A 21,599-nucleotide genomic window follows, 5' to 3' on the forward strand; every position below is an offset into this window, starting at 1 on the left:
AGGTCCTTCCTTACACCAGTGAGGTGGGTGGACTAGCTAGAGCCGTCCAAACATGGCAACTCACGAAGGAGATTCAGAAGCCGGTGCTGGTATGATGCTTTCTGAATGATAATGTCGCACTCTCGGTTACTCTTATTGCTGTAATAATGTGTATTTGTGCTCTACATCATTCACTTTGGAACTTTAACGGCATGTATTGTAAAAATCGTGCTAACGTTAGCTGTGCTGGCCAGAGTCAAGGTATAACACACTGTAAAGGCAGAAAAAGGAAAAGTTAGCTGAATTAAATTGGAAATCCTCCGTTTGGATTCATTTCGGGACTGTTGTTTATGGTGCTTAATATAATTCGGTTGCATCTCATGTGCATAATCTCGTTACGATTGATAGATTGTGCGATTTGACACATTTTTACGATTTCATATTTAATGTGTAGGTTTAAGCCAGTGTAAAGTTGCATCTATGTATGCAAAATATGCGTTAAAAGGATTTGCATTAAAGCTATGCAGGAAGTTAAATTGAACCCGGAACTCTCGCTCGATTATTCAGTATGATCACAACGCTCGTAATGTCCACGCTCGATGCTCTGATTGGACGAGACTCATATTGTCATGTCGTCTAGCTGTCAGATGTAATGAGTCAGTGAGGTATAAAGTAGTTTTAAGCGATACTTGAGTAAAAGAACAAATATCGTGCCAGAACATTACTTTGGTGAAAGTGAAAGTAACCTTTTACAATATGACTTGAGAAAAAGTCTTAAAGTAACAGATACATTTTGTACTTAGGTAACAAAAGTACTTTTTATATTAAATGTACTTAAATATTTAAAGTAAAGTCGAACAAACATTGTTGATGATAATTTTTTTTGCATAAAAATAGTGCATACATAGAAATGTACAACTTCGAAAAAGCTCTGTCTCAAACTTAGTAGTTGAACAACATGTTGCCAAATTGCTATCTGTCAAAATACAAGTCCAGAAACCTCTTCTTTATAATTTTTCTTTATAACAACTTATATCTTTATAAAAGGATAGTTCCCTCCCACCCCCAATATTATCCCTAAGAGAACAATTTAAGAACAAATTGTCTAGCCCTTACATATTTATTTCCTTGCATTTCCCTTATACAGTAACAATCCAGTCATTTGAAAAATGTGCTGTTTATCTTTCAAATAAGCAGCACATTAAACCCTTGTGTTGAAATTAACCGCGGAGAGCACCTTTTGACACTTGCACATTGAGCTTTAACCATTAATGGTTCAGCATTGTCATGGTGACCGGATCGCTGACTTGTCTATTTCAGTTCTGTTTCTATGCTTTTATTTTGTAGTAACGAACATGCTTAGGGAAAATGTGTCAGTAAAATTCTACCATTTGTTTGTCGAGAAAAAGCATGTTTATCTTGCATGCGCTTGTCTCCTCTTATCACAAAAGATTGATTTTTGTCCTTGTTAGGAGGAAAGATGTGGATGCTGTGTGCTGCACTGCTGAGTCTGGCCTCTGTCAGCTCTGTTGATGGAGACTCAAAAGCTGTAACCACAACACTGACCACTAAATGGCCCTCTACACCCCTCCTTCTGGAGGCTAGGTGAGCCATCCACATTTCATCACACAAGTATAACAATTGGTTCAATTTACATCTTCTGATCTTGGACCCTGTTGGAAGTTTGTGATTTAGAAAATTTAGTTTAGTTTAACAAATTAAACTGTATTGTAAAGTGTTATCAGAAGTGTTATATTGTCCCACTACATTGTTATGTTGAAACCCACAGTGAATTCTTTGCTGAAGAGAGTCAGGACAAGTTCTGGGACTTTGTGGAAGCCAACCAAGATATTGAAAAGGATCATGATAGTAATGTTTGACCAAATTCTTTGGACGATTCTTTTGCTTACTATACATGCTTGGACTTAACTGCTTGTTTGTATTAAGAGATCTTTGTTTATATTTCAGACACAGATTTGGCTTACTATGAACTGATCCTAAAGAGAGCTAGTGCACTGCTGAGCCTAGTGCAGCTAAACCTGCTGAAGTTTGCTTTGTCTCTGAGGGCCTATTCATCCACCGTTCATTCTTTCCAGCAGGTCAGCACAGCCTCTATAAATGCGGTATTTAATGGACAGTAAGCGCCTTGTGTAGTTTACTCAACATGTTCTTTTTGTAGATCGCATCTAATGTGCCTCCTCCAGCTGGCTGTAAAGCTTTCTTCAATGTCCATGGACAAACATCTTGTAACACAGATAGCCTTAAGGCCATGATAGATACTGCCTTAGAACGGTAATCGTACGTCCTACTTTATGCTGTTGTTGATAAATACATTTTCCTTAAATGCGAACAGCAGTTACTTGTAATTATTTATGCATGTCTTTATTTCAGGCCAAAACCACACCTGTTCAAAGGTGATCACAAATTTCCTTCAGCCAATCCAGACACACCTGTTGTGATTCTTTATGCTGAGATAGGCACCAAAGAGTTCTCAACATTTCATCAACTGATGCTGGGCAAAGCCAACAAGGGCCTGATCACTTATGTTTTACGCCACTTTCTGGCAGTCAGTATATTTTACTCTAGACAACGAAAACAAATAGTCTTTTTTTAAGTTGTCTTGTTTTTACAGAGTAAACCTTACATCTTTTCTGCCATGCCTGCAGAACCCAAGCAAAAGTCAAGTGTATCTGTCTGGATATGGAGTGGAACTGGCCATCAAAAACCAAGAGTACAAAGCAAAAGATGATACACAAGTTCAGGGTAAGATATTGAGAGGTTTAAAAGAAATAAAGCAAAGACATTTATTCTTATTAACAAATCATTTTTTTCTTTAATCTTTTAAAACAGGGCCAGATGTGAATGCCACCGTAATAGGTGAAAACGATCCTGTGGATGAAGTTCAGGGTTTTTTGTTTGGCAAACTCAAGTAAGTCATTTGTACTTCCCTTTTCGTATGAACGATTATAGGTTATAGGCGAAAAGCACATAAGTGATTTTTTGCATGTTTTCCAGGACTACTTATCCTGACCTAAAGGAACAACTAAAGGAGCTCCGTAACCATTTGATCGAGAGCACCAATGAGATGGCCCCTCTTAAAGTCTGGCAGATGCAAGGTGGGTGAGGCTATAGTGATGTGTAATACTTTATTATTGGTTATAGTTAAACAATATATAGTTATAGTAACAGCTGTGATGCATAACACCTGTTTATAATGTCAAATACATATTGCAAAGCAAATTAGCAACATTTTGTTTTGCCAGAGAAAAACATTTATATTTCAGGTGGATACGCTCGCGCACACACACACGCATACACACAAACACACACACATACCTCTGCATACATGTAGAAATATAAGTGATGTATTGTTTAAAAAGTGATTGTGAACTTGTTTTCTTTGCAGGTCTGAAAAAAAATCAAAGTATCTATAAATGCAAATAGAAACAAAATTATTATTGAAATTTGGTAGAAATATTGTAAGCATTATGTTAATATTTTTAGTAGTTCACAGAATGAAACAAACATGATCATTTTACATAAACCCATTCCAGTACATTTTAAAATCGGAAAAACGTATTTAGTACATGGTCTCTTCATTTTTTTCCACAGCTGCACTGTATTTATACATTTTCTAGTGGACCTTTTCTGTGACTGTATTCCCAGTAATCCACAGCCTTTCATCCCTATTTATACCCATTCTTTAAGACCTTTGAAACTCTTACCTATGACTTAAGGAGAACTCATCTAGTTCACTGCTCATTTTGACCAAATGGACCGTTCCCACGTTGTTAATTAGCTGTGGATCTACCGGCCTTGAGTAGTTGTCAAACACAAGTCCCTCTGGCTCAGAGCTCATTACTGCTCTATCAAGGTAAAACCATTAGAGACCGGTCGCATCAGGCAAAACTTCTGAGCCAACACATGCTGTCACAGCTGAGTGCGCTAGTTTTCTCCCATTGGTACTGAAATAGTGTTTTTCAACACTTCAGATTCATTTTATGTAGATTAAGCAAGAATGTCAGGGTAAATGGGATATTTAGAGTGAATGTTGAATGTTACACACAGAGATATGAGTTTGAAGAACACAACTTGACATGTCATATGTTGTCTGCTCTCCTCCCTCAGATCTCAGCTTTCAGACTGCAGCCCGTATCCTGGCAGCTCCTTCTGTAGATGCTCTCAACGTCATGAGGGATTTGAGTCAAAACTTCCCCACCAAAGCCAGGTAAACAAGCATCTCTTTTTTTGACTGTTCAAAAACGTACTAATCTCCTCTTTAGCATCCTAGAATGTTTGTGTGTTTTCTTGCACTTACAATCTGTTTTATCACATTGACAAAGACGCCACATATACACTAAATCTCTTTGGTCATTATAGGGTTTTGTTGTGCATTTTATGACATTCAGGACACCAGCAATAAAGTGTCAAATGATAAAAGCTACACCTTAAAAAAACGTATCTTACATGTTGCTGTGCGTAGCCCCACCCACTGTGAATTCTTATCATTACTGTATATGGAAAATCAAATGTGTCCTAACTATTATTATGTTATGTCACACTGGTCTATCGTGTTTGGTTCGGAAAGACAAATGACATCTTCCATGAAACCTGTGCCTCATTAAAACACAAGCGTAGCACATGTCCTAACCAAGTGTGAAGTGACATGTTTGTTTTGCGTAGTTTGCACTTTTTCTTAGTTTCAGGAGTCTCTGTTTATTCATTAATTGATCGTTGGGGCTGTAGCTGTAAGTGCTTTTTCGATTACAATTCCTGGCAGCAGAACGCTTAAGCAATCAGATTGTTATTGGACCTGCTTATATTTAGTCTTCATTCGTGTTTGCCCATGATAAATGTTGCTAGTCGAGATGTTCTGGAAGGAAAAGAGATTTAACCATCCTCTGAGGTTTAATTGACAATTTAAGGATGAAGAAAAAACGATGACCCATCAGCGGTTATGATGAAAACAATTTGCTCCATTTGGCCCGGACAGCAGTCACAGCTGGGTTTTCGGCAAATGTATTATAAATGTGTCTCCCACAGTAAAAAGCAATTTCGTGATCCTGAACATGGTAGAGTATTATACGCAGACATTAACTACAGCTCCGGCTCATTGAATGAGAAGTTCAAGTATATGGAATATTCTTTTGTGTATAAATAACTAGTTTATTTTGCAATCAAATGTTTGTATCTGAGTGTAAACTTGCAAAACATCTGTAATGGCATCTGTATGTAGTTAAACAGCTGTGATTGAGGCAGTCAGTTCAGTCATTTTCTGGTCATTATAGTTGGCTGTGTATTTTTTAATATTACACATTTTCTCTTTCAGGTCTTTAACAAAGACAGTGGTGAATTCAGAGATTCGTAAAGAGATTGAGGAAAATCAAAAGGTGAGAGACACTATTGACGCTATTGATATTCTTGTATTCCCATAATGTGTTCCACAAAAATGTGGCACCAGCAGTTTTGTCCTTTGACTATGCTACGTCCTACAAACATTGTCGACACACAGCCACAGAGTTTTTGTTTTGCCTTATAATTCATAAGATAAACTTCAATAGATAGCTCAGCTCCAGATAATGTATTCAGTCACCTTTGATTTAGGCTAATGAATTATCCATAAACTAATGTGACTTTTTCTTCTTTGGAACACAACGAAATGTATTTTCAAAACCACGTCCCAGTGGTTTTACGCTACCAACGTTTTTTCTAAATATTATCTTTTGTGATGGAAGAAGGAAAATCACACAGTCTTGGAATGACATTGGGGTGAATAAATATGACTGAATTGTCATTTTTGGGTGAACTATCCTTTTAATGACAATTCTCACATCCTGTATATTTAAACCATCATCTAGAATTGGGTGTCAAACAGTCCTGCAGAGTCCATCCAAAATCCTACCAAGCTTTAGTCACAGGTTCAAGTGTGTTTGTTTAGGATTGGAGCTGGACGCTGCAGGAATGTGGCATTCCTTGGCTGGAATTTGACAGGTAGGGTTTAAAAGAAAATGACATCATTGGCAAATACCTGTTTTGGTTGTGTAAGTTAATGGAACAGAGAATAGTCTCTCTGGTTCTTTTCCTCTCATCTGCATTCAAACGTACGTTAGTGCTTTTTTTAATCATAGCCGAAAAGGAAATGGATGGTTTAATTCCCCCGATGTGGTTTATAAGTGCGTTTATTCATTGTTTCGGTCATTTCCTTTCTGTGATTAAAGCGGTTTCTTGCGTGCTGTAATGAGGACGTGTAACGAGGCTGCTCCTCATTCCTCAATGTAATTGTGTGCTGGGAAACATGACGAATAGAGGCTCTTTAAGATTCTCTAACAAGCTCCCTAGCTCTCCCTAGCATGTGCCTTTACCCAATAACAAACATGAGTGCGGGGATAAAAGCTTGAATATATACTGGCGTATACTTTTGATCTGCAGTGTGCTTCATCTAGAGATTAGCAGCCCCCAGAGTTTAGGGGGTTATATTAAGTTAATAATGAGTTTGCTGTACCTAACGTGTCTTACTGTTCCATCTCTTGTAGTATTTTAAGGGCACATTGGGCCTCCAGCCTGGTGACTCGGCTCTTTTTATCAATGGACTCAGTATTGACCTGGATGTGCAGGACATCTTCAGGTGAGCTGCCGATTTTCATTTGTTTGTCTCATTAAGAGGTTTGTTTAATTAATTTGAAAATGTGAAAAATGGAGGAATCGTGCCCACCCATTTTCGTAGCACCATCCGAACGATCTTCGCATGCTCTAAGAAATGTCTGACCACGGCTTAAGTCGAAGTCTTTGAGGGCCATGGCTTAGAGCACATGGTGGGTGAGACGGTGTATAAAATATAAAAATTATGTTGATTACCTATGTAAAACAAAAATGCGGTTACAACATACCAAATATTCAATTATGTCATTTCTGTCTCCGTAGCGTCTTTGATGTGTTAAGGAACGAAGCGAGAGTCATGGAGGGTTTACGCAGTCTGCAAATAAACACCCCTTATATCCACGACATCATGAAACTTAACGTCCAGCCATCCGATTCCGACTACGCCGTGGATATCCGTAGCCCTGCTGTTAACGTGAGCTGGGTGTTTTGCACTTCTATCTGAGTTTGTGAACTGGTCTTAAGTACTGCTTTCTGTTACTTCTCTAGTGGATTAATAACCTGGAGACAGATGGACGGTATATGTCCTGGCCGTCAAATGTACAGGAGCTACTCCGGCCCACCTTTCCTGGAGTCATTCGACAGATTCGCAAGAACTTTCACAATTTGGTGAGAGGCTCAATTGCTGTGTTTTCTCCGTTTCTTCAGTACATCTTCAACTTCACAAAGCTTACCTAGTTATAAAGTTTAACTTTACAGCGTACGTGTGTCGTTCTGACAGGTGATGATCGTGGACCCGACACATGTGAACACGGCTGAGCTGCTCAGCGTGGCTGAGATGTTTTACAGCAACAACATACCACTTAGGTCGGTCTGAAAATATTCTGTTATTACAGAATTATCATGGATAGTCGTGGAGTTTTTTCTTTAAAAAAAAAGATTTATCAGACTGAAGCATTTTTTTTCATACATTCTCCAAATGTGTTATAGGCCTGAAGTGGTCTCTCTCTTTCGGGGCGTTGTATTACAAGTGAATGACTTTGTGTTTCTATCCTGCGCAGGATTGGACTGGTATTTGTGGTGAATGATTCTGATGAAGGTGATGGGATGCAGGATGCTGGTGTGGCCCTGCTGAGAGCTTTCAACTACATTGCCAGTGATGTGGATAACCAGATGGCTTTCGATGCCATTATATCAGTAAGCCAATGAAACCAATGCTTCATACAGCTCATTGGAAAAATGTTTAAGGATGTTTACTGATAGGAGTTTTATATATGTAAGTTGCCAGGTCGGTGTGGTAGGCGTTCTTCATGCAGTTCGGCCTAACTTGGGTTGCGCAACTAGATATCTGTTTAGGACTGTGAGTTGAAGATATCTCTTGTCTTGTAGATGCTGAACAGAGTTCCAAGTGGAGGCCGGTTGAAGGTGGAGAATGTGGTGGATGTGATGAAAAAGAGATATCCCTACATAGAGATCAGCAGCGTCCTGGGGCCTGACTCTGCCTATGACAACAACAGAAAAGTGAGCGTTATTCCAGTAAATGTTTAAAAAAAATGTTTTAGTAGTACTACATTTCAAAAGACATAGTCAAGAGGGATTCTATTATCTTCACCCTTTCTTTCTCTTTATCTAATACACACACAGTCAGTCTCTGACGCATATACAGACACTCACACAGATGTAGGTTAAAACACTGTAGGTTTAAATGTGTTTTTTGTTTACTGTCAAAATGACAGACATCATTTGGAAGTATGTGCCAATTTTTTTTCGGTCAGCACAACCTTTGCTCTCAATAACTGTAACTCTTATTGAGGTCATATCTCTGTGTCTCCGCAGGAGGGGAAAGCATATTACGAGCAGACCGGTGTTGGCCCTCTGCCCGTGGTCTTATATAACGGAATGCCTTTACAGCGTGAGCAATTAGACCCCGATGAGCTGGAGACAGTTGTCATGCACAAGATCCTCGAAACCACCAGCTTTTTTCAGCGTGCCGTGTACCTGGTGAGAATGACCTTTTTTTATTTTGACCTTACCTGTCTGTGACAGACTACGAATTACTGTTCACCATCTAAAATGATGACTCATTTTTTACAAAAGATAAAGCAATGTTGGTGTTACTTCAACTAAAACATGTGGTCTGTTCAGGGGGAACTTAACAGTGATCATGATGTGGTGGACTTTATCATGAATCAACCCAACGTGGTCCCACGAATCAATTCCAGAATCCTGACCACCAGCAGGAACTATCTGGATCTCTCTGCCACCAGTGAGTTTGCACAAAATTTCTGACTCTGTTCATAACAAAATGTTCTATTTTGTTGCCTCATAAATAGGTTCTTGTAAATGAGCTAGTTTGAGATTGGGATAAAAGGCATGCACACACTCTAGGGCTCCAGGGAATGGATATGCCTCATTTTGAATTCTGTGCTAAATGTCTTGTTTGTTCACGAAAGCTCATTTATTTACAAAGACGCACAAACGAGACTGCAGCAATGATATTCAGAAAGTACTTTGTTCTTGCAAGGAATATGAAATTTAAATTTAATAGCTTTTGAATAGCATGTTTGCAGTCTTCCAGAAAGCTTAGAAAAAGACCCATTTCAGTTTGAGAACAAAAAGCACTCCAAGTTCAGAAATAGCAGCATACAAATCAATTTTGTTTGGATTCAATTCTGAAAGTGAATGTACCTTCAATAGAGAACAAAGCGTGACCTTGTTTCCGTATTCTCCCCAGCCACCCAAAGAAAATAAAATGTTCTCCTCTCTTTTGTTGCAGACAATCATTTCATCGATGAATATGCTCGGTTTCTCTTCCTGGACACCAAAGACAAGAACGCAGCAGTGGCCAACAGCATGAATTACATGACAAAGAAAGGTAAGGTGATAGGTGTCAGCGATCTCTGTGAGAAACAGTCTCTTATTCAATCTGAAGATTATGTGTTTTATTTGTATTCCTTAGTGTATTATTTGTATTCCTTAGTTTTAGGTAAAAGGGATTATTTGTTATTGACTTAGTCTGACTATCAAGACCACTTTTATGGTGCTAGTGCATCCTTGACAATCAAGACCACTTTTATAATTCTATGAATCACCGAAACGGTCAGTGCATCAGTGAATCTATCTCACTTAGTTTCTTTTCTTGAATGTTGTTTTCAGGAATGGCATCCAGGGATTCTTCTGGTAAATGCATTGAGCTGTTATACTCACCAAACTGACAGCCCGCTTTCCATAGAACTCATCTAAACATATAATACTTATGTCAAAATATTGTTGGTAATTTCTGCATTGCCATCTTTAAAGGGTTGCTCTGACGAAAAAGGAAAATTCTGCAACCAAACACACGAGCCACATGACAGTGCATCCGGTGTCAGCATCGCTCGACGCATGCGCGTTTTGACCACGCATGTTTTACATCAGAACGTGCATGCATTGAGAGATGCTGACACCAGTTGCACTGTCATGTGGCTCTCGGGAACGCACGCTGGAAACTCACATTCAAATCGGGAAGTTTTTTAATATAGTTGTTAGTTTTGTTTGTTCGCACACAAAAAGTTTCCTCGTCGCTTTATATTACTTTATACTGAACCACCGGAGTCGCGTGGACAATTTTATGATGTCTTTACATACTTTTAGTGCTTTGAAGATTGGTTGCGTTGCAATCTAAGGAGGTTCCAAAACTACCTTCATTTGCGTTTTGCAGAAAAATGGAGGTCATACAGATGTTAAACTACTTGATGGTGAGTGATTAATGGAGTTACCCTTTATCATGAAACTCTAAAGGAATATTCTCAATATGTATGAATGGACGAAAAGCTTTTGCAGTGAAACCGTAAGAGACAAGCATAGCAGATTGTGTTAGCATGTAACGTGCAACCAGACGTTTCTGAAAAATACAATAAACATCTTAACAACTCAAATACTACATTATTTTACTTTAAAGTAGGGCTTGATTCCAATTGCTGGTTTGGGAATCGAAAGAATTGATTCCAAGAATCTATTCCTAGCTGCTGTTTTCGATTCCTGCTCCATTCCCCTTTTTTAATTTTACTACAGATTTCAAAAATATATATATATATCATGAAAAATATACACATTTTAATGCATGAAAATCTTCTAAGCTGTCACTTTTCACATCTATTCATTGTTTATTGTTTCTGTCGATGTCGATCAAAACGGTCCGTTTACAGTTCGTCTGAAAAGCAAACGTGCTTTTTTGATTTGTTAAATTGTGGATACATGTAATTATATCCGAATTGTGTGTGCAAACACAATATTCAGCATCCATAAAAGAAAAAGTTTGTCATTCCACAGCTCTAGACTTTATCCATCAGTTTTTTTTTTGTCTGTACTGTTTTAGACAATAAACTAATGCTATTTAGTTGACCAATGACATCAACTAAGGGGCGGGGCTTGGGCTCTCGAAGAGGAGTCTATTCCTTTAATGGATTCTTCAAAAATAATTGATTCCTCGATTCCAAGGCGTTGAGAATCGAGAGATTCCAAGCCCTACTTTAAAGTGCCTGGATGTTATTTCCTCTGTAGCCTGCCTTGCTGTTTGTACTGTAAAGATGTTTTACAAACTGAGGAAAGTCAAAATGATTTTCTTCTGGTAAACAACAGCATGCCACAGATGTTGTCGATAGACATTTGAAATTGTAAGTAATCCAGACTATTTGTTTAAACACTGATAGTTTGTTGAAGTTTTAAATCTTTTGTTTTTGTTTCGTTTTACTGAGTGAAGAAGTTTTCCGAGTATTGATCCAAGCACAACAGTACATTTGTCATCTGTCAGAACCAAACAGAGAATCTCTGTTTGGTACAGACGTTTACAGCCTCGTCTTTGTCGAAATTACCTGTCTGTCTGTTTGTGCCGCTCAGGCACTTTAGATCTGGCTCACCTTTTTGATTGTTCAAGCTCGAGACGAACCAGAGAACCCTTTTAACTCACGTCATTTCACTCACCAGCTCAGACTGCATGAGGAAAGCGCATATGTCATTTCCTTCATCCGACATGTCTGTTCTTCTCTTACTTGCAGATGATGGCATCATCCGTCCTGTGACTTTCTGGGTGGTGGGTGACTTCGACCAGCCGTCGGGAAGGCAGCTGCTGTACGATGCCATACGACACATGGTAGGCCAGTTCTGTAGATGTTAGCAATAACAGATAAAACTATATACAGTTTACGAATCCTTTTTGCCAAGCCTAAAGAGATAGTTCACTCAAAAATTCTGTCACAAATTACTCAACTTCAAGTGGTTTAAAATCTGTAAATTTATTTCTTCATATCGTTCTGATTAATACAGAGAAAGATATTTGGAAGAATGTTAGCAACTGACGTTTCTTGGGCGCCATTGACTACCATTAAAATGGTTGTCAAATGTGCCACAGACACTCTCTTCTTTTTCCCCTAAAATTTTCCAAATATTTTCTTTTGTGTTCAACCAAACAAAGTATAATCAGGTTTGGGACAACTTGAGGGTCAGTAATTCATGACAGAATTTTCATTTTTATCTGAACTATCCCTTTAAGCGACTCTTTAGACCGTCATAATATGCTTATTAGCATATGATGTAATTTGACAACATTTAGTGAATTTCCATTTAAAATACTTGCTAAAATTTTTATTAATATGTTTTTCCCCTTTTTAATTTAATTAAGTGTATGCATGTTCAAACACACAGCATGTTTTGTAAATATGTTTTCTCCTTTGGCAAAAAAAAGAAAATGCGGCAGCATCTTTGTCCAGTGTCAGCTTCCATAGTGCTTCAAAAAGGAGGTGGGAGGGGATGAGTGAGCCGTTTGTTGCAACCTTACCGCTAGATGGTGCTAAAATTTCCACATTGCTCTTTTAAAGAGTGTTATTTTAGACCTTAGTTATGCATTTCATAGCTGTCAGGTGCAAACCTAGTGATTTTTTCATACATCATTACTGTTGGTCACCTTTTCCTGAAAAGTAGCTGTTTTACGAAATACAGTGCATCCGGAAACTATTCACAGCGCTTCACTTTTTCCACATTTTGTCATGTTACAGCCTTATTCCAAAATGGATTCAATTAATTATTTTCCTCAATTCTACAAACAGCGCTTTTGTCCAACAAAGACATTATGTAAACTTATGGACATTGAAAAGCCTTGAAAATGTAAAACCTTTAAATGTGAGACAAAGCGTGAAAACGTAGTTTTTTTGTCCTCAGAAAACCAGTAATAATGTCCGTTTGGGAGTGATCAATAACCCCAGCGAGAGCCCATCTAATGAGAACAGTCTGATAGCTCGCGCCATCTGGTCAGCCATGCAGACACAAACCTCCAACAACGCCAAGAACTTCATCACCAAAATGGCTAAAGACGAAACTGCACAGGCTCTGAACGCAGGGAATGACATTGCAGAGCTTGCTGTTGGGGTAAAATAAGCACTTCTGTGATATTTCTTTTTTTACAGTTGTGATGGATTGTTTACTCGAGGTTATGTAACTGTTGCTCTTGCTAATTCTGCGAAATTTAATATAGAGCCAATTCAGCCATATTCCTTTCTCTCTATGCTGCAGGGCATGGATGTTCCTCTGTTTAAGAGTGCGTATGAATCTCCTAATGTGGACTTCCTGTTGGCTCACTCCGTCTTTTGCCGGGACGTCCTCAAGTTGCAGAAGGGTCAAAGAGCTGTGATCAGCAACGGCCGGGTAAGTTGGACCATCATCAGATGGTATTTGCTTGTACATGATATTGTGAGTTCTTCTCATCCGGCTTCCTGTTTTTTCGGCAGATCATTGGTCCACTGGAGAAAGGGGAGATGTTTAACCAGGATGATTTCCTGCTTCTAGAAAGCATCATCCTGAAGACGTCAGGGGAGAGAATCAAGGGCAAAATTCAACAGCTGGGCATGGTAGAGGACAGGTGTGATATTAGAGATTTGTGCAATTAAAAATCTCTCAGAAATGACATGTTCCTGTAGCTTTGCAAAGACACGCCCCCTTCACTTCGTCCGACAAGTTTTCGGTATGAGCCAAGGCGTTCCCAGCTTTGTAAAGGACTGTGATGTATTGCATTATCCTCACTTGTCCCCTCGGCAGTAATTACTTCCTCTTAATGATGTGTGTCAATCTGCCTTACAGACGGAGAAGTAATAAATGTGGCGTTTCATGTGTATTAACTGGAAGAGTAGACAGAGACGGTGATGTCCGCGTTCATTATCCTCTCAGTAAAGTTTTAGAGGGCAGATTATTGGAGTGTCGGCTGTAATAGAGGAGGCAGCTTTGGTCTTTATCAGGCCTTTGAACAAACTATAGAACATGCTGATGCCAATGTGCTTTGGTGCTCATTTGGGCGGCTGATATTTTTGTAATAGTTTGGATAAGAAGGCTGGCATTGTTCAGTCTGCCCCAACTTTGTATCTGTGTAATTTCAGAGCTAGTGATTTGGTCATGAAGGTGGATGCCCTGCTCTCCTCCCAACCCAAAGTTGAAGCAAGGATGGAACACACCTTTGCAGAAGACAAATACAGGTACATCACTTTCTCTGAATCATTATTTACAGTTATTTAAAAGGGAACGTGAGTCTGAACATTCCTAAAATTCACTCTGAGTCAAATACAACCTCTCTGTTCCTGTTAACAGTGCAGTGAAGATCAGGCCAAAGGAACAGGAAGTGTACTTCGATGTGGTTGCTATATTGGATCCAGTGACCAGAGATGCACAGAAACTGGCACCTCTCCTCCCGGTGAGCGCACCTGCATTTCGCTCGTAGAGTTAGTCATCAGTCACTCTGGATTTGTCGGCTCTGTGTTTGCACCTTTGACCCATGTCACTTCTTGTTTCTCGTTGTGCTTGCTCAGGTCCTGAAGCAGCTGGTCAATGTCAACCTGCGAGTGTTCATGAACTGCCAGTCCAAGCTCTCTGACCTCCCGCTGAAAAGGTTAATGGCTAGAAACTCTGTCCATCACTCTCATTCATGAATCTTTTATAGTACTTTTCTTTTTTCTTTGTTTTGCAATATTTGTTTTCAGATAAAATGACTCATTATTTATCTCTTTCTAGCTTCTACCGATATGTCTTGGAGCCTGAGATCTCCTTTTCGGCAGACAGCAGCTTTGCTCCAGGTCCGATGGCTAAATTCCTGGACATGCCTCAGTCCCCCCTGTTCACTCTCAACCTTAACACACCCGAGAGCTGGATGGTTGAGTCTGTCCATACTCGCTATGATCTGGATAACATCTACCTAGAAGAGGTAAGCATGCTTAACTTCACAAACACGCCCTCTCAATCTCAAGAGATTGTTTTTTAACTGTGCAATACCAAAAATAAAATGAAATCTTCCATTAGGTGGACAGTGTTGTGGCTGCCGAGTACGAGCTTGAATATTTATTACTGGAGGGTCACTGTTTTGACGTAACGACGGGTCAGCCGCCCCGTGGGCTAGAGTTCACATTGGGCACTGCTTCTGACCCAGTTATTGTTGACACCATCGTCATGGCCAACCTGGTGCGTGGCCGTCACATACTCATTCAAAAAATAGAATTGCCTATTTGGTCCAGGAGTTGACTCTCCCTTATGTGTCTTTTACAGGGTTATTTCCAGCTGAAAGCAAATCCAGGAGCCTGGATCCTCCGACTACGAAAAGGCCGGTCGGATGATATCTACAAAATCTACAGGTAACCTATTAGGGCTTTGTCTCTTTATATGTCCCTCTGTTGGTTTTCTGATCATTTGTCTTAATTCTTTCACTTCTGGCAGTCACGATGGCACAGACTCCCCAGCTGAAGCTGAAGATTTAATCGTCGTCCTTAACAACTTCAAAAGCAAGATCATTAAAGTGAAAGTAAGTTCTTTTCGTGAGAAGCTGTCGGCTGTGGTCAGACCCGCAGTTTTTGTCTCTGTAATGTAATGATTCTTTCTATTTCTGCACACACGAATGCAGCATCTTCGTTGTTCCTGTGCATACTGTTTATGTATGACAGACTGTCAGATTTATGCAGTTGTGTGGGTTCTTGTCCATTGTGTGTTCTGGTGTTGCCTGCAGAGCTGTGGGTGGATTTAAAATGTGGATATCTTTCGTTTGACACTCTTCACCTGTAGATACACAGCATGGGCTGTAGGGAATGTGTGAATGAGACAGAAAATGTCGAGAGGTTTGGATTATTGTTTTCTTGTCAAAACTTGGCAGATGTGCTTTTGCCATATGGGCAATGCTGTCACCAGGGTCTGAAATTAACATGCGTCACCTGCCGGTGGCTGGGGAATTGAGAAAATTTACTAGCCATAGATGTGGCGCTTGTGAAGAAACTTTCAATTATGTTGTCGTAGTTCCTGTGACAAAAGAATTGCTGAGCTTATTCATATTAGCGACAAAATTGCATGTCAACGGAAATGAAAAAGCGAGACTTAAACTATATGTACTTGCATTGCAATTTGAAACATTTGTTATTCTATAATTGCAAAGAAGTTGCAGACTAGACGGTTATTTACGTGCCAAAGTAAATATGTGAGTGTTTATTTAAAGCTGAATGTGTAAAAAATGCACATTTCATGTTGTTAAAATACAAAGGCAGCTATTTGTAATCTAATATGTTCACTTTCTAAAGAAGTCGAAGCAGTTCTTAATACATTGTTTTGGCATCCAAGACAACCCATTTACCAATTTTTCTGGTTTGGGTCACCTTGCTTACAGAAGGTAGCGTTAGATCTTTGAGACATGATCTGCTATACTGTATGTTTAAATGTGTTCAGGTGCAGAAAAAGACTGACATGATAAACGAGGAGCTTCTGAGTGATGATACTCACGAGAACGATTCTGGATTCTGGACATCTCTAACCAGGTACGAACCGCCATCTCTGTTGTCTTTTCATTCATTATTGTAGATTAAATCTAACCCATTTAACATCTCCTTCACTCTTTCAGAGGGCTTACCGGTGGTTCCAAACCAGACGAAACCAAACAGGAGAAGGACGATGTCATCAACATATTCTCTGTGGCCTCCGGTCACTTATACGAGAGGTTCCTCAGGTAAACAGCGAATCGTGACATTTATGCTACATGTAAAATCAAATCTATGACTTTAATCTCAGCTTTTACGTGTAATACAGACAAATACTTTTGTTTTTTCAATATCACGTAAAGGGATATACACAAGACAACCCACAATTCTTCACATATTACAAAAATCCAATAACTTCATGACCGCCTGGCTTGGGTCACATCTTGGCTTTCTGTGACATTTACTTTTTATATATGTGTATCTGTTTTTTTTTAGTAGGGAATAAGCTTGTTTTCAAATGCTGATCTTTAGACTTTCCGTGTCTTATTAGCAGCAGTGTTTGTGCTTGCGTAATGCAACTCTGTTTAGAAGGTCACAAACATTACTCATCTCCTGTCACCGCAGGCGCAATGTGTTGAGCTCTGACCTCTCTCTGTCTCTGCAGGATAATGATGCTGTCTGTGCTCAAACACACCAAGACACCTGTCAAGTTCTGGTTTCTCAAAAACTACCTGTCTCCAACTTTTAAGGTACCTGTCAGGATTTAAAACTATGATGATGGTGCAGTTGTGTAACGGACCTTCGCTGATAGCCTCTCTCCCTATTTAAATGAGTTCACAAAAGTTTAACTTTTGTTCATTTCTTACGCTACCTTTAGTATTTTTTACATCCTCAAACCTGGTTTGAATCCTGTATTACTCTTTTTTTTGTAGGAATTCATTCCATACATGGCAGAGAAATATGGCTTCCAGTATGAGCTTGTACAGTATAAATGGCCACGCTGGCTCCACCAGCAGACAGAGAAGCAAAGGATCATCTGGGGATATAAGATCCTGTTTCTGGATGTGCTTTTTCCTTTGGCTGTGGACAAATTCCTCTTCGTAGATGCCGATCAGGTACACGAGTGTTTTTACTTGACTTTGGTATAAAGTCTTATCTCTTTATAATCTAATTTCAAGTTTCTGGACATGCCGAGTTATTGTAGTTCAGAGCGGTAATAACTGGAAGGAGGAAAATTCAGATTTTCCAGTGATACATTGCTGCCATCTTTGGGTTAGAAGATGAATACAGTTTCATAAAGGAATAGTTCACCCGAAAATTCTTTATTTCTAATGTATTCATTAAAATGTAAAAGGAGTAATGTTTCAGAATGGCGCTGTTTGGGTTATTGAGCTCCAAAATGACATAACATAACTTAAAAGTTGAAAGAAACTATTTCATAAAACTTAAACACTATATTTCATGTTCTGAAGTAGCCTAGCTTGTGCCTGTGATACATTTTATGTGTATCATTTATATGCATTACACAAATAGGTCGAAAACATAAGCAAACGTCAGTTTTACAGTGTCAACAACAAGTTTTTTCAGATATCAATCAATAATAAGACATAAGCAAAGCTTACTGATAATTTGTCAGGCGTTTGATGAAATATGATAAATATATCTTGTGTTCCTCCTTTACTAAAAAAAAAAGTACGGAATCAATGTAAAAGTGATGATTGAGCCAACTTGTACTCCTTTTTGCTGTAAAATAGTGTATTTAACATACATAGTCAAATACAAATGACAAATAATATTCATGGCTTGATATTTAAATGGTAATTTTACTGACACCCCACTAAACACTTTTTTTCCCCAGATAGCAAGCAGTAGGATAGCTAATATAGTTTAAAAGACATTTAGATTGATTTCAAGTTGAAGACGGAACTCAACACGAAGCAATTGTTCTGCCACACTGCCATTATTTACTACTTGTATCATGGTATGTTTGAATACTGGATTCTGATTAGCTGAAGGGTGTGCATTAAGGCTAGCTATGGATTGTCCCTTACATAACTTGCTATTAGCGGATTACTGTATTTTATTTGTTAAATTGAGACGCAAACGTTAACATAGCTAGCAGCCCAAGCTAACTCTTTTACTGTCAGGAATGCAAATGCCAATAATCCATGCAATTTTTACTACCGTGGTTTACCGTATTACAGAACACCGGCACAAGCCTATTCTGAAGCCATGCAATAGTTTGTGATTTAAGATTTAGAATGGTATATACCCGTAATGATATTTTATCAGATTGATTTGAAGTATGTCGGCGAAATCTGTCATACAGATAGTCCGCACAGATCTGAAGGAGCTAAGGGACTTTGACCTGGAGGGGGCGCCGTACGGTTACACTCCCTTCTGTGAGAGCCGGACAGAGATGGATGGATACCGTTTCTGGAAGTCAGGCTACTGGGCCAGTCACTTGGCAGGACGTAAATACCACATCAGGTAAGAAGTGACATCTGGATCCATATGATTTTAAGCTAAACTGTCTTTGAAAAAACCCTGATGGGTTGCTTCAAGTATGGCCGGACTATTCAATGTTTTTGTGCTCCTCAGTGCTTTATATGTGGTGGATCTGAAGAAGTTTAGGAAGATCGCAGCAGGAGACAGATTGAGAGGCCAGTATCAGGGTTTGAGTCAAGACCCAAACAGTCTGTCCAATCTGGACCAGGTGAGGGATACTTAATGTCATCACCCACATCAGTCAACAGGAAGGAAAGACTGAGATCTGGGAATCATAATCTAATTCTAACATAGAAATACAGTTTTAGGGGTTTGAAAATGTGACGACAAGTTATGTAAAAACCAGCTTGTTTGTTTTGTTTTATTTATCATTTGAAATGAAAAAGGCTCTTGAAAATGAGTGGATTGCGGGATGTCCTCAGGTTATCAGCTATTATGATTTCTTCCGTTAATAATGTTGTTTTCTGTCAGGATCTGCCCAACAACATGATCCACCAGGTGCCGATTAAGTCACTTCCTCAAGAGTGGCTTTGGTGTGAGACCTGGTGTGACAATTCTTCTAAAAAGAAAGCCAAAACTATAGATCTGGTAGGTGTTTTCACACAATATGACAGACTATAAAGGCTATTGGTCAATTTTCTGTCACACATTATAAGGTAATTGCGGTTTTGTCATTTTCTTAGTGCAACAACCCTCAGACGAAAGAGCCAAAGCTGCAGGCTGCTGTGCGTATAGTATCAGAATGGAGCGAATATGACCAGGAGATTAAGAGAATCTACAACCACTTTTTGGAAGAGAAAGAGAGAGTCAGCATAGACAGCATTCAGACAACAGACAGAAAACACACAGGTAAGCTCTCGTGTAACTTGCTGAACTGGTTGAAAAAGTCACAGTGACATGCATGTAGTTGCTTTCGAAAAGCAGCTTGACAATGCTGAAAATAGAAAGGAAAGATTATTGAAGGATCTCTAAGGTAAAGATGCAAGGCCTCAGAACCACCTTAAACATTGCTGTCGTCAGTCAATGTGGCTCTTGTTTTATGTGACGGTTTTCATAATGACTATTGTATGGCAGATTATAAATGAATTTCAATGTTTTAATGTTTGGACATATCCAGTCAATGTTATTGCTATTGTTTAATAACTAATTTAATGAAAAGTGGGCATTTAGTAATAACTTTTTTTTATTACCTTGCAAAAATTGCTGCTTGGTCGAAAGTAATTCTTGGGCTGTAATAAGCATTACTTTAACTACAATTTATACAGTTACATGAAATAATTGTTATTTGGTGTTTAAATTGTTTCCTTTTAAAACATTTTTATTTATTCACCAATTAAATTTAATTTAAAAATAAACCAATTTTTATAACTATTTATCCAGTTATTACATTTTTTGCATTTAATGCATAAAAGGTATTGTTCATTTCCTATCGCATGCATATACTGTAGCTTGGAAATGTTGGCTTGATTTGAATTTCTAAGCATTCTCTCTCTCTCTCTCTCTCTCTCTCTCAGGTGGAGACAAGCACACAGAGCTCTGATCTGATTCTCTACATCTGATGAAGAGATGACTCTGTTTAAAGAGTCGTCTTTTCTTCACTCGTTTTAAATAAGCCTATCCTTTAAGAATGGGTTGACATTCATGCTGTACTTGACTTGAAGAGAAATAATGCAAATATTCTCTTTTGTATCTGAATGGTTGTGGTTTATGTTTGAAGGTGTTGGGTCAGGGTAATGCCAGACATGGGGTATATTTTCTCACACTTTTAATGATTAACCCAAAACCACTCTGGGCCTGACACGTACTGTATATGCATTTGCTATAAACAAAGCAGTTTAACGTTGTACAGTCTCCGAATGGTCAAGGCAGGATCCATAGGGAAACATTTCATTGAGCAAGCCACAAAAACTGCATGTGCACAATTTTTAATATAAAAAAGGTTTGGTAAATGTCTCTCTTAACTGTAATCATGCACTGAAAATGATGATTAAATAATGAAACATAGCACACAGAGTGTTCATTTAAAAGGCACCCGTGGTATTGAAATGCCACAATGTTATAGTAGGTGGACTGCAATGCACAAATCATTTTCTTTGACACATCACAGTTCCATTAAAGGCTCAGTGGAAAAAAAATGTTTTTCTTATCAGCCAAAATCAAAGCTGTCCTTCCTTTAATTTTACCATGTTTTATCTAAATGGTGATGTCATTCTTACTTCTTAAACATTTTAGTAGTTCCAACATTTTTTGTCATAATTTACTTCTAATGTGGTTCACATTAATGGAACTTTGTCAGTTTGTGGCTTATGGGTAAGAATATTAATATATTATTCTTTAAAAAAAACTTGCGACTTCACAAATTCTCCTGTGTTCTTTAGGACAGTGGTTCGCAAACTCTCTGGGATCCAGGGGGCCACAGATTTTGTAGAATTATATGAAATAAAGAAATGTATCATAAATGTTATGCAATCAAACATCAGAAAAATAAGACCACCAACCAAAATATGTTTTGATGTTCAAGCATTGTACAACTGAATATGTTTTTGGTTAACTTAAAATTCTAATTTATTTGGGGTGCCGCAAAGCGATTCACCCTACACAAAGGGGAAAAGTTTGAGAACCGACTGCTTTAGGATACTCGTATATTACTCTTTTAAAAAATATTGTGAATACATTCTTCACTTATTCTCCATTAAGAAAGTCAAATCGTTCATATGCACTTTAAACAAAAATATGAGAAATGTGCAGGTAATTTCCGTTAATTCT

The 21,599-nt window shown here is 38.6% G+C and overlaps 1 protein-coding gene across 1 annotated transcript; it reads left to right on the forward strand.

Moving 5' to 3' along the window:
- On the forward strand, positions 1-21,188 carry uggt1 (UDP-glucose glycoprotein glucosyltransferase 1). The gene is made up of 40 exons (XM_079452089.1): positions 1-89; positions 1,452-1,584; positions 1,769-1,848; positions 1,948-2,078; positions 2,159-2,271; positions 2,371-2,545; positions 2,646-2,742; positions 2,830-2,908; positions 2,995-3,095; positions 4,108-4,207; positions 5,309-5,369; positions 6,513-6,604; positions 6,901-7,051; positions 7,126-7,245; positions 7,358-7,443; positions 7,638-7,773; positions 7,966-8,097; positions 8,413-8,577; positions 8,722-8,842; positions 9,353-9,451; positions 11,613-11,707; positions 12,772-12,978; positions 13,123-13,254; positions 13,338-13,468; positions 13,980-14,075; positions 14,188-14,290; positions 14,406-14,485; positions 14,608-14,797; positions 14,893-15,051; positions 15,136-15,221; positions 15,304-15,388; positions 16,297-16,385; positions 16,469-16,573; positions 16,990-17,074; positions 17,258-17,440; positions 18,655-18,815; positions 18,927-19,041; positions 19,305-19,421; positions 19,517-19,682; positions 20,348-21,188. The coding sequence occupies exons 1-40, from the start codon at positions 53-55 to the stop codon at positions 20,371-20,373; spliced, it is 4,620 nt and encodes a 1,539-aa protein (XP_079308215.1). The 5' UTR covers positions 1-52; the 3' UTR covers positions 20,374-21,188.
- Positions 21,189-21,599: the final 411 nt, after the last annotated feature.

Source organism: Barbatula barbatula (genome assembly GCF_947034865.1).
Source record: "Barbatula barbatula genome assembly, chromosome: 3".
In the NCBI taxonomy this organism is placed as follows: domain Eukaryota; kingdom Metazoa; phylum Chordata; class Actinopteri; order Cypriniformes; family Nemacheilidae; genus Barbatula; species Barbatula barbatula.